The sequence below is a fragment of the Chiloscyllium plagiosum genome, unplaced genomic scaffold, assembly GCF_037043375.1.
Source record: "Chiloscyllium plagiosum isolate Xiang-an unplaced genomic scaffold, Cpla_swu_hap1 HiC_scaffold_26, whole genome shotgun sequence".
Classification (NCBI taxonomy): Eukaryota; Metazoa; Chordata; class Chondrichthyes; order Orectolobiformes; family Hemiscylliidae; genus Chiloscyllium; species Chiloscyllium plagiosum.
In genome coordinates, this window is record NW_028270164.1 from 20639543 (window position 1) to 20651694 (window position 12152).

Genomic DNA, 12152 nt, shown 5'->3' on the forward strand with positions numbered 1-12152 from the left:
CCCTTTGTTTATCTTCTAACTCCATTTTCTTCAACTGTAATTTAGGTTTTTCCACCTCTATTGCACATGTCTGTTTCTCTGATACACCTAAATATTTAAGTAACTCCCTTACAATTTCAGCATTACTTTTGTCCTTATTTGCTAATTCTAAAAGTATGGGCTTTTTTCTTTCCTTTTAAACTTTCTTGGCAAATTTGAGAATCATCTTCAAACCCCAAAACCTCTTTAGAATTTGAAGAGACGTTTCTCTCACTTTTAATTTAATCAACCACAAGTCACCAAAATTAAACAAATTGTCTCACCTACATTTTATTTACAGATCTAGGACACTAACCTGCAAGTGTTTAAATTTGCTAGGATTTTTCATATGCCCAAATCCATTCAAATCTGTCTAAACCAGTTCAAATCCCAACGACAAGCCCTCAAACTATTACGATACGGGATAACCCCTCCTGCTTAATTTAAACCAGCAACATAGAAAAGATTTATCCTGTGCAGTAATCTGTGAAAATTTGAGAGGCTAAGAACTATTTAAAGTAAAAATTAACAACTTTATTTCTTAAAGTATAACAGAGAATAATTAATTAACAACTATTTACAACTTCTTCTTCTAACCTATCTTTTCCTTTCCCCTCTACAATACTGGTCTGATAAAAATTCCCGATTAAGATTTACAAAACAAAACTTCTTATCTCAAAACGAGGCAGCTTTCTATTGTTCTCCGTATTCCTATCTTCTTTTCTTCTTCTTGGGGGTTTTGGTTCACAGGTTACTGATTGATAAAGGTACCTTTAAGAGATCTATTTTTAGGGCAGTCTCTACATGCTGGTGGAGTGGCAGTTCTCCTCCCAATTGTTCAATTTTCCTTGGTCTTATACCCCCAAAGCATCGGATTGTGTCATTGGTTTTTAAAATTGTTAATATACTAAATTCAAACTTGATTGGAATTTGATAATTTTTTGGGGTATAATTTAAACTGATTGGCCTAATTTGAATCTGTTTTTGTCTCCAGGCAACCAGCTACCCTAGCTTTCAACCTAATGTTACATTGTTACCTTGTGCAGAACACTTGGTGCTGTCACGTAGTTTGCAAGCTTTTAACCCTCTTAAAGGTAGAGTACTCCCACATCTTCATAGCATCTGCCACTTCCTGCTTCTTTATTATTATTTCCCTTGTTGTCTCAGGGACCTATGTTCACTTTGACTTCTCTGTTACTTTTTTGATACGTAGCTGTTGCTGACCATCTTGATATTGCTTGCAACTTTACCTCAAAGTATATTTTGTCCCTTTTTTTTGGCCATCTTTTGTTGGCTTTATTTTAAAATTTCCCAATTCTCTGGATCACTATTAATCTTTGCCACATTATAGGCTTCTTTGTTTTGCTATTCTTGACTTCTCTGATCAACCATAGTTGGCTTATCCTCTTCCTAGATTGTTCTTCCTCTCTGGAACTCTGAAAAGAGAGGATGGAATAACCAGTACTAGAAAACTATATTACAACAATCAGAATTATGTATAATAGTATGCAAATAAAACAACTGTTTGGAAGGTCCTAAAAGTAAGGTAAATGTCACTGTTAAGTAAAGCAGAGTCCTAGATGCAACACAGGGTGAAGACAGTTTATTCTAAGGCAGAAATCTCTCTGCAGTGAAAGCTAGAACCCAAGTCTGAAACCACACCAGCCTATTTCATGAGGACTGATCAACTGATCATCAGTAAAGGCAGAACAAATGCTAGACAATAAAAGATTGCAGGTCCTCAATGATCAAGAAGGTGATGCCTGACTCACCTTCAGACCTCCACTCCATCCATCTCAATATTCTGCAAAGGTTGAAGTAGTGGAATCTTTTGTCAATTACCTCCCTTTGGCCTGAGACGAGGGATGGAACATATGGCCAATTATAGTACCCACTTCCATCACCCAACTAGCCAAACTAACTTAATCACTGAGAGTGGACTCTGTAGCCTGTGGGGTTTAACATTCCAGTCTGTTTTCTAGGTTTTTTTGCTGACCCTTTGAAAAACTGCTATAGATTTCTGATCCAAGTTTTGACAAGAATTCTAATTTATAAATTTTTAAATGATAGTATAATTTCCCCTGATTTAGTGGCATATTCATTCTTTGAGAGAATGAACTGAAACTGATGATTTTGTTTGATGCCTTTATCGTTTCTTTCCAGATTATTCTCGGTACTTGTCCACCTCTTTTCGCATGTAATTTATATTCAGCCATGACACAAAAAATCATGAAGGGCATCCAGTGAAGACCTTATGGGCTAGTGCACTACATTTGAGACCATTACTGTTTTCACAGGATTATCTTTTGCATTCTTCATAGAGAATGCTGCAATCATTATGAACTATTGCTACTACCTAGGTATCTTCCAAATGAGAAGAATTCTCTCTTTCTTATATTGTTGATTATTCTTCCTGGGGATGTGGGAAGGCTGAGGCAAGGCCTATATTTATTGCTCCCTAATTGCCTTGCATGCGGTGGTGTTAAGTTACTTCTTGAAGTACAAACATAAAAACCGAAGAAGTGTCACTAGACCTGAAATGTTAACTCTGATCTCTCTTCACAGATGCTGCCAGACCTGCTGAGCTTTTTCAGCAATTTCTGTTTTTGTTCTTGAAGTACAGCATTTCTTGCAGTATAAACACATAGACTGCTGTTGAGTAGGGAGTTAAAATGATTGTTTTCTTAGCACGCTTTTCCATTACCAAGCTGATTTTCATGCAAGTGATTTATAAAGGGAGAAGAAAGGCTAGCAGAGTGCTGTGGAACTAAAGAGTACTTTTCAATTTTAGTCACTTGTATGTAGGAAATGTAGCTCTGATTTGTGTACAGCAAACTCCCACACACAGCAATGCAATAATAACCAGGTACTCTGTTTTTGTGATGTGGTTTGAAGGATAATATATTGGCCTGGACATCAGGGATAACCCTGTCTTCTCTTCTTTGAAAACAACACCATGAGATCTTTCACACCCATCTCAGAGAGAAGACCGGCCACAGTTCTAAGTCTTGCCCAAAAATAAAGGCATCTCCAACAATGCAACACTCCTGTAGTATTGCGCTAGAACCCATAGACTTGTGACTCAGAGGTGAAAGAGTTAACAACTAAATCTCAATGAAAGCATCTCAATGAAGTTCTTCTACTTATTAATATGACTGTAATGTTCCTGGAATATTCTTGTGAGTGTTTTGGACTGATACTGCATTTGAAAGTTATAATTTGCATACATATATATTTGATTGGAATAAGATCAAAGAAGACATAGATAATTCATCATCTGGTGCCTTAATATTTTAAAAAGCCTCTATTAAAATAACTTTGAGTAGCATTTATATTAGCACCCAGTCCATGGCTTGAAGTACATCATCTCTGCTGACAATTTAATTATGATATGGAAGAATTGTTGGCATTGCTATCTTTTGGATGAGATATTGACCTAAGCTTCCCCCTGCCTGTTTAGATGGATGTAAAAATTTCCACTGCATTATTTGGGGTAGGTCTATAAGCTAACATCTGGTTCTTAAGTAACACAAACTTGCCAATTAATCACTGCCTTTGTGTTGGACCTTGCTTTATTGATAGTTTGATTACCCTACACCATTGGCTGAGAGTTCTTCATGACATACTGAGGATGGAGCAGGACAATGAAACAGCAAGCTATTTATTTTAAATTTTGGTGTAATACCTATAATGATATTTTGTCATCATTTAGCTTATCGTAGATATTCTGCAATGTATTACTTCTGTTGCTTTGCGTTGTATATTACATCAAGATAAAAGCAAATAAACAAAGAGACATGAAATGTAAAAAAGCATTAAATGGTGTTTATTCAAGTAGAACAAACAAGTACATTACAATTCATATGATACATAACGAGGTAAATAGAGTGCATCAGTATATTTGATAAGCTGGAATGATCAATGTTTAAACCCTTTGAATATTATGGGAGCATTTCTCTAAACTATGTGAAGTATTTTTAACTTTGATATAGAAAATACCAGAATAAATGTTTCGCATTTTACATTTTTCTCAAATTCAGTTTTCACAACATTCATCAGTTGATATATTTCAGAAACAACTTGTTCAGAAAATTTTCGAAGGAAGTGAATAACTCAAAGGGTCAACACAAATGCTACATTTTACTGTAAAACATAGAATGCTGAGATTAGTTTTTTAATTCATGAACTCCAAAGTCACTGTCTCAGCTCACAATAATCTTGAGGTAGGCTTGTTAACAATGCACATACAAATTGTACCAACATTTACAGAGATTGTATTCCTGACAACTGATTTCTGTACCTTTTTCAATATCACTGGAACAAATCAAATGAAAGTAATTAATGACTTAGTTTAGGTAGAAAATGATTTTTTTCCAACTCTTCCCTCTTCTGTTGAAGTTTCTTCTATCATACAAATGTATAAAAGTATGACAGTGATGTCAGACCTAGTGTGCAGTTTCATTCCTGATACTGTTATGAACCAAAAACATGTTTTGTACCAAACAAAAAAATCCTGGGATAGAAACTTATCTCAGGCGGTGGATCAAAACTGACCTTATTGTGTTGGCCATGGAATGTGTCCTGCAATGGAACTGACCATCGTGTGCAAATATCACAATATGGTCTGTTCCATGCTGATACGTGAGATGAATTTTTGCTTCTTCCCTTCGAATTGTTAATATGCCACAAGATAAGGTATTAACTCATTCCAAACTCATCCACTTACATGGGGGAGATGAGTGGGAAAGAGATGAGGTAAAATAATATCCATTTCTGTTCAAGAGGAAGGTTTTACCTACACTGACAACATCCTGGGGGATAAAGCTGTCAGGCTTTAAGTATGTGGTACACACAAGAGGTTTATATTTTAAACTAGCCCAAAGGATAGTTTCTAATACTGCAATCAGTTACTGGAGACAATATAGCATAACTTATAATAAAGTACACACAAGTGCACATTCATTTGAACACTATTAGTATTCATACAATGTCAATAAATAGTTGAATTAAATTTGGCTGTGTCTAATGCTGCAAACTTCTTTGAACTGGATGTTATATAATTACTGATACAGTAATAGATGGATTTATGAAGATAACTTGAAATTAAAGTAATTAAAGCTCCATATTACATTCTCATAAATAGTACAAATCTATTCTATTTAAAATATTTAAGCTATGTATCAAACTGTAGGAAAAGAACACCTCGTAAATTATATACACTAACAGAAATAGTTGGTTTCAGATCTACCTGTCACTCCTGAAAATCTTGTTAAAATAAAATCACTAATTACATCAAAATAACTCTCTCTATAAATATAGAGAAAATATTGTTTGTAGTTTTTTTTAATCATTGAATTAAAAAAGAATAATTGAATGAAATTCATTCATATAAAATTTACATTTAGAGTGGGCAGTCTCAGGATGAATTTTAATAATATGCAGTGAAGGGAAATATTTTTAGACACTGCTAAGAATCTGTTGGATTATTGTGGACTTTCAGCAACAGGGTTTTTTTTAATTAATCACTGATAAATCAATTAAGAGTCAACTGAGCATAGAACTAAAATGTTTGCAAGAGAAAACAGGACAAATTGGTAGGCACACGATGAAAATTCACTTCTATGAAATTCTAGCAGCTGGTTACAGAGTGGCATAACCAACCCACTGTCTCAAATAGACTAAATGCTGGGAGAACTATAAGACCATTATTTTCACTTTAAGAAGTGACAGCAAATGTTGGGAGCATAGAACATCACAATTTCTCAATGATTTACTGAATTAAAAGAAATTCTGAAACCGCCAAGTCTAAATATAAGTATCTCTTTAAATACTAGTGACTTTGTTAACTCAGGAAGTGTTGGTTCATCCAAGTCAGTTCTGCTGCTTTTCAGTTCATTTTCATTGTTATGTATTTCTGAAGCCAGTCAAAAAAGATGTTGAGTTCTCCTATGGCTTTGTACACACCTTTATCCTGCAACTGGTAAGCACAATAAACAGCATTAGACAATGAAAATTAGTTACAACCAGCTTTTCCATGATTTTAGTACATAAAATTTTCCTACCATCTCATATAGTTTATAGATTTTCTCAATGTATGGGCTAGGTCTGCAGTTGCACAGGTCACAGTTGAAGAACTTATGCTGAAAGTCAACAATACATAAGTTTATTCAATAACTGATTGTCCCATAGTGGAATAGTATATACAGTCCAATGTAAAATATAAGCAAAAAATACCAATGAACTGTGGATGCTGGAAATCCATTTCAAGTCTGAACTAATGTAATATAATATGAAGAATGTAAGCAGTGAGAATATTAACTGGATATACTTAGTTTGAAAACCTACAAAGGACATCACACAGAAAATGATCCAATTATAACAGTTGTAGGCATTGATAAAAACAATTCAATTAGAGGGTACTTTATTCATGTTTCAGGACATGACAACATGCGTTACACTGTACAGGAAGCTTCTGTATTCCTGGTCAGATTTACGTGAACAAAATTAAATATATAAGATAGGCTTCATTTACATAACAATTCTTGTTGTTGTCAATCAGTTTCACTTTACATGTGTACCAAAGTGGTGCCAAACAGGATGGCAGCCTGAGAGAGTTAACTCAGGCCCTGACTCAGGACTTACACTACAACACCTTAGCCTCAGAAATTGTTGTAGATAAAATAATATTTTTTTATGATTGCAGCCAACTGCTCAGGATGGGTGTGGACACATTCTGAAAGCAAAAAAAATCCCATTCTGTGCATTAGTGTCAAGTGACACTGAAAGGGAAGCAGCAGCTGCTAACTGTTGCCCCACCTCACAGACTGACTAAATGTACTGTTGTTATTTATTGCTGAATCACCCCACGAGTCAAAGAAAATAATGAATGCTCATGTTCAGACATCAAAAGCTTGTTGTGAAATATTATTGAAAGGTGCAAGAGCCCACAACTAAACGTGAATTTATCCAATACTACAGAAAAGTCAATTGCCATTAGTACATTTGCTCAGATAGAATCACATGAGTTACAGTTAACAAAACAACTAGGTCAGCGCTTTTTTGCTACATTTAAAGTCCTCAATTTGCAGCTGGTGCTGTCCCACTGAAAATTTGCATTCTTTATTTTCACATAGGCTTTTGCAAGTGGGTTCGAGTTGTCTGGTTATCTGGTTAACGGTTTTCGCAGCAACATTGGTGGTATATTCATTTAACGTCTGCTTTTGTTTCATTCTGAATTGCTGCAAAGTTTGGACTGCGTGTTTCATTTGTGAACCATAATGCTTGGGAGAGTTAGACACGTTGACTTGAAGATTAAAACCTCTCTTTCTGAAAATTAATTCAAATGAGACAGCACAAACCCTTTTTAAAAGTCATTCTCACAGATTGAAAGTTCAACAATAAATCAGAGTTAACTGGAGGCAGTTCAATGAGGGTTAATTACTGAACAAGTTGGGCTGTGCTCCTCTGGATTTAGAGGAATGAAGGGGAGGATGACTGGGTGAATGCTTCCCCTCTTGTGGGAGATTAAGACTAGAAGCCTTTGCTTTGAAATAAGGAGTTTTCTATTCACGATGTAAATGTGGAAGAATTTCTTTGGAATTCTCAATCTTAGACAGAAGCAAAGACATTGGAGACTGAGAAGGACAGGTTTTTGACCTACAGATGAATTGAGGTTTATGAGGATCACATAGGAAAGTGGAACTAAAATCATAATCAGACCATTGAGTGACACAGCAGGACTGAAGGGTAAAATGGCTACTCTTTGCTCCTGTTTGTATGTTCTATTTCCCTGTTGCAAACTGAACATAAATGTTATTTTCAAAACATACTAGTTATTGTTTTAGAAATGTTTTTGTTATCACTCAAAGTGTGCACATTTGATATTTAGTTTGCAACATAATGCAGCACAGCTTCAATTTTATACAAAAAGTATATCTTAGTTGAGAGCCTGATTTTTTACATTGCCAATTTCTACTTTAAATTACGGCAAGAAACTTTGTGCAGCGGGAAACTGTGTGTGGAGATTTGTGACTTGAGGTCTGGTTCATTACTAAAGCATTCACTGTCTTGTTTCAAAAGATGCATCAAGGATTGTTCAGCAAAACAAAGATAATGTGATGATCTCCCTTCCTGTTCTCACTGTCTGATCAGTAGAGAACTGGGAGAGTTCACACAGATCATGATGCAAATCACTATGGTGACATCATATGTATCCACTAACCGAATTCATTTTGAACATGTTTTATCTCAACAAATATAAATATTTTGCCCAGTCTTCTATTTAAAAAGTGACAAATCAAGCTATACAAATCAGGAACTTGTCGACTCTGTTATTAATTAGATATTCTAATGAGTATATTAGAGGAATTCTTCAGAGATCAGCAACTAGCTCAGAGAGGAATAAGAATAAAAGGAATTTTTGCCTTCTCAGGATAGTCCAAAATGATCCATGACCAATGGGCTACATTCAAAGTGAAGTCACTGTTATATAGACAAATGCAAACATCAAGATCCCATTAACAGGAACTGAGTGAATGGTCATAATCTGCTTTTGACAGTGTTGACAGACATTGGTCAAGCCAACAGTAGAACATTGTGCTCATTTTCAAATGGCATTGTAGATCTTTTAAATTATAAGGTCTCAACTTCATGTCTCTTCTGGATTATTGGCAGTTTTGATAGTAATACATCCTCATTCTTACAGAGAGGTGTCAGTCTATTATATGAGATTTAGTAAATAGGCATTGGTCTCACATTTTTAATTGAGAAGAGATTAAAAGAACCTGAGAATGAGTCACAACAAAATGCAGGTGATGATGGGTAGACCTGGTACTTGGATAATCCATCAGTGCAAATTGAGCACTCTTTACAATTGAGCAACTCAGCCAATCTATGAGTTGCAAGATGAACATGAAAGTCTGCTCTTATGTATCAGTCGGGAAGTTGACAAAGCAAATGCACAGCAAAAATTGTAAAGTGGCTAAACGCATATCTTTATTCTTCCATTATTATTTTGTATTAGGAAATACTTTAGTTGGATTGGGGAAAGAATTTAGTTGTATTGTGGAAGCTTTGCTAATATTCTCTGACAGCAAACAGACTCAGATTGCAGTCAAAAACAGCAAGTTGGAAACAGGTTGTGTTATTTATGACAGGACAAAAGGTATCTGGCATCAAAAGTGTGGTTTGTCACTTAGCTTTCTACAAATATCACAGAAGGGCATTGAAACAGCTGCAAGATTCTTCTTTGTTTCACTGAAGTAGGCAACACTGCTTTAAGGCGCAGTAGACACTTGAAACAGTGATGAGTATATCAGTGAAACAAATTGAATGTATTATTTTCCAATCTGAAAATTTGAATATCTATTTTAGACTTGGAAACTAGTACAATACATATCAATTTCTCCCCTCATTCTCTGATAATTTGCTTTTATATCTTAACCAAAACAAATACTCCAAAGGCTAACACTGAAACCCCTTTTATTTAAAAGCAAAAGCAATTAATGATAAATCTAGTACTTACACAATTTTGAACATTCTCCTTCAGCTCAGACAGGATGTTCCCAATTTTACTGATGTTATTATTGATTACTTGCTGATGAGTCTTGGCAGCTGGGATTACATCCCTGAGGTAAAAATTCAGCATTTCCTTCAAAAACTGACATCCTTCACGTCCCTAAACATTTCAAGATGTCACCATTATATCCTTGCAAAGAGGCATTTCACAAATAGGAAATGACAATTTTGTCACAAAGTTGTAATACTTCCACAATATATCCTAATTTCGAAATGATGCATTAACTCATTCCTCACTTTAGAGAGCTTTTGACCCTAAGTAGAACTCACATAACAGCAGGGCATTTTTTTTGTCTCAAAAAATGGTTTCATTTTCCTTTTTTTGACCTAATTTTAAAATTAGTAATTTCATACCCCACTGTTTTACTATACACTAGCTGATAGAACTAATAGGCGGATAACTTATTCCGAAGGTAATATAAATACTTGGTTCACTGAAATCTGGTTTATTTACCTTCCCTGGGTAAAGTGTGATCTTGAATGGACTCCAGTACTATTGTTGGCATATTAGATTTTAGGTTACAATTAAAAAAAAATACACGCATGCACATATCATTAAGTACATCTTGAAATCTTTGTTAGTGAAAACTAAATGACTGACTGATTTTTGACTGGCACCTGATCTGTATTGTGGATTGCAATTTAGTTATGCAATTGATGTTTCATATCAGCCCATTTGATTCTTAACCTCTGGGCTTCCATGTTCTGCACATGCTGTTTATTTTCCAATTGTTCATGCGCAAACCGTAACATTCTGTCTGACTCAAACCTTGATATGATAAATCAATGCACTGAAATGAACCAATAACAATGATTAACCTCTTTTTGCATATGTTTTACAAGCACTCCCTCAACATTACTGTCATTATCAAAGCACAGAACTCCCAGACTTAAGGATAAATGACATGTTGATTTCTGTGTTGTGGAACTCCACCAATGAGATCTCTGCATACCAAGATATTATAGCTAATATGCCAATCAACTTATGTTAAGATTTACTCACCTTGAATCCATGGTGAAGTCTGCCTCCCAGTAAAGTTATGTGCAAATTGTCATCTTTTCTTTGCTATAAAAAAAGCAAATAAATTTACTAAATGCAGAATGGTTTCCCATGAACGAATGCTACAAATCATTTAGAACTAAATCAATTTCCAATAACAGACTGACCTAGACTTATTACAATAAAGACTCATTTAATTGTTGGTATCCAGTCTCATAATAGTTCACCCTGATACTCTGTCTAATTTGATACCTTTTCTGAATCATCTTGTTTCCTCTGAGTTACTGCAAAAAATTTTAATATATTGTCACCCACGTCCCTCCAATTTATCTGAAATGATCTAAAACCATATTTTTCATATCAAGTATTATAAAATAAAATTTGACAAATCTACACAATTTTTTTCATATGTAGTATTATCTCAATCAAATACATTGCATGTTCTCCATTATACAAACATTTGATGTCAAAATAATTTAACTGATTTATACTGCTTTAATATAATTAATGTAGCTTTCTGAGCAGCTATCTTCAAACCTAAATAAAATTATTTTTTGTCTTGAAATACTATTTAATATTCCTCTGAAAGTAAACTCTAATAATTCCTTGTCACAGAACAATAAGTAGGGAACTGACTCTAGTGCATTTTATAAATTGTAATGTAACTTATAACAATTTAAATATTCTTTACAATGCATTTTATTTTCATACTTACAAAATAAGTCCTTATCTTCCGATATGAGCTTCTGAGTTCTTTGAGGTGAGCAGGGAACACAGCATGGCTAAAGCAATTATCACCCGACTGTTCATGTCTGCAGTAGCAACACTGAATGCTAATCACTGTGTATAATATGACAGTGACACACTTCATGGTTTCTGTCTAGTTTGCACAACCCTAAGTTTATGCACACTAAAGCTTATAGCGTTCTTACCTTGATTCTTTCTTTATATATTTCCTTTGTGACCACTATGGTTTTTTAACTTCCTATTGAAATTTCCTGTCGGTTATGTATTATTTGAGGTTACTGTCAAATTTCTAAATGTCACTTAACCTTCCCGGCAGTTTGAATTTTCCATTGACCCCTGATGTATGTTAATCATTGTGAAATTTAATGGCAGAATCTTGTTTTATTTCAGTCTGTATTCCTTTTTCTGTTAGGCTAATTTTACAACTTTTACTGCTAATTATTTCTTTAGTACAATTAATGTTTTGCTTCCTAAATAATTTTTGCCATGCCTCGATTCCTGTTTTTGTGTTCTCTGCAAACTTTTCTCTTCAGTTTAGTTAATTTTACAAACTTTGGTTTATATGATAATAAAGATGAGAACCTTACCATCCCAAAATTATTGACTATTTATTCAGCATCACTGTTCCTAGATGAATGCACAATGTTTCAGAATACTTTTCAATAATAATAGAATTCTATCTCTGTCTTGTCTTATATTGAGAAACATTGCATTGCCAATGATTCTTGTACATTGCAAATCAAACTAAGATGCACCATTAGGTTTGCAATAGCACGACTTTGGATCAACATTTAAGAGATTCATACAATTC

At 34.4% G+C, this 12152-nt stretch overlaps 1 protein-coding gene across 1 annotated transcript; it reads right to left on the minus strand.

The window, feature by feature from the left end:
- Positions 1-3823: 3823 nt before the first annotated feature.
- On the minus strand, positions 3824-11488 carry il10 (interleukin 10). Its single transcript, XM_043716274.2, has 5 exons — positions 11310-11488; positions 10598-10660; positions 9542-9694; positions 6081-6158; positions 3824-5995 (listed from the first exon to the last, which is right to left on the minus strand). Exons 1-5 carry the CDS (start codon positions 11463-11465, stop codon positions 5906-5908), a joined length of 540 nt encoding a protein of 179 aa, XP_043572209.1. The 5' UTR covers positions 11466-11488; the 3' UTR covers positions 3824-5905.
- Positions 11489-12152: the final 664 nt, after the last annotated feature.

What these genes read in the sequence shown, in the direction of transcription:
- il10 (XM_043716274.2), bottom strand. Translation starts at nt 11,465, where the DNA reads ATGAAGTGTGTCACTGTCATATTATACACAGTGATTAGCATTCAGTGT. An exon ending in AGGAGAATGTTCAAAATTGT is followed by an intron (nt 6,159 to 9,541) that starts GTAAGTACTAGA and finishes GTTGACTTTCAG; the next exon opens with CATAAGTTCTTCAACTGTGA. An exon ending in TCTATAAACTATATGAGATG is followed by an intron (nt 5,996 to 6,080) that starts GTAGGAAAATTT and finishes TGTGCTTACCAG; the next exon opens with TTGCAGGATAAAGGTGTGTA.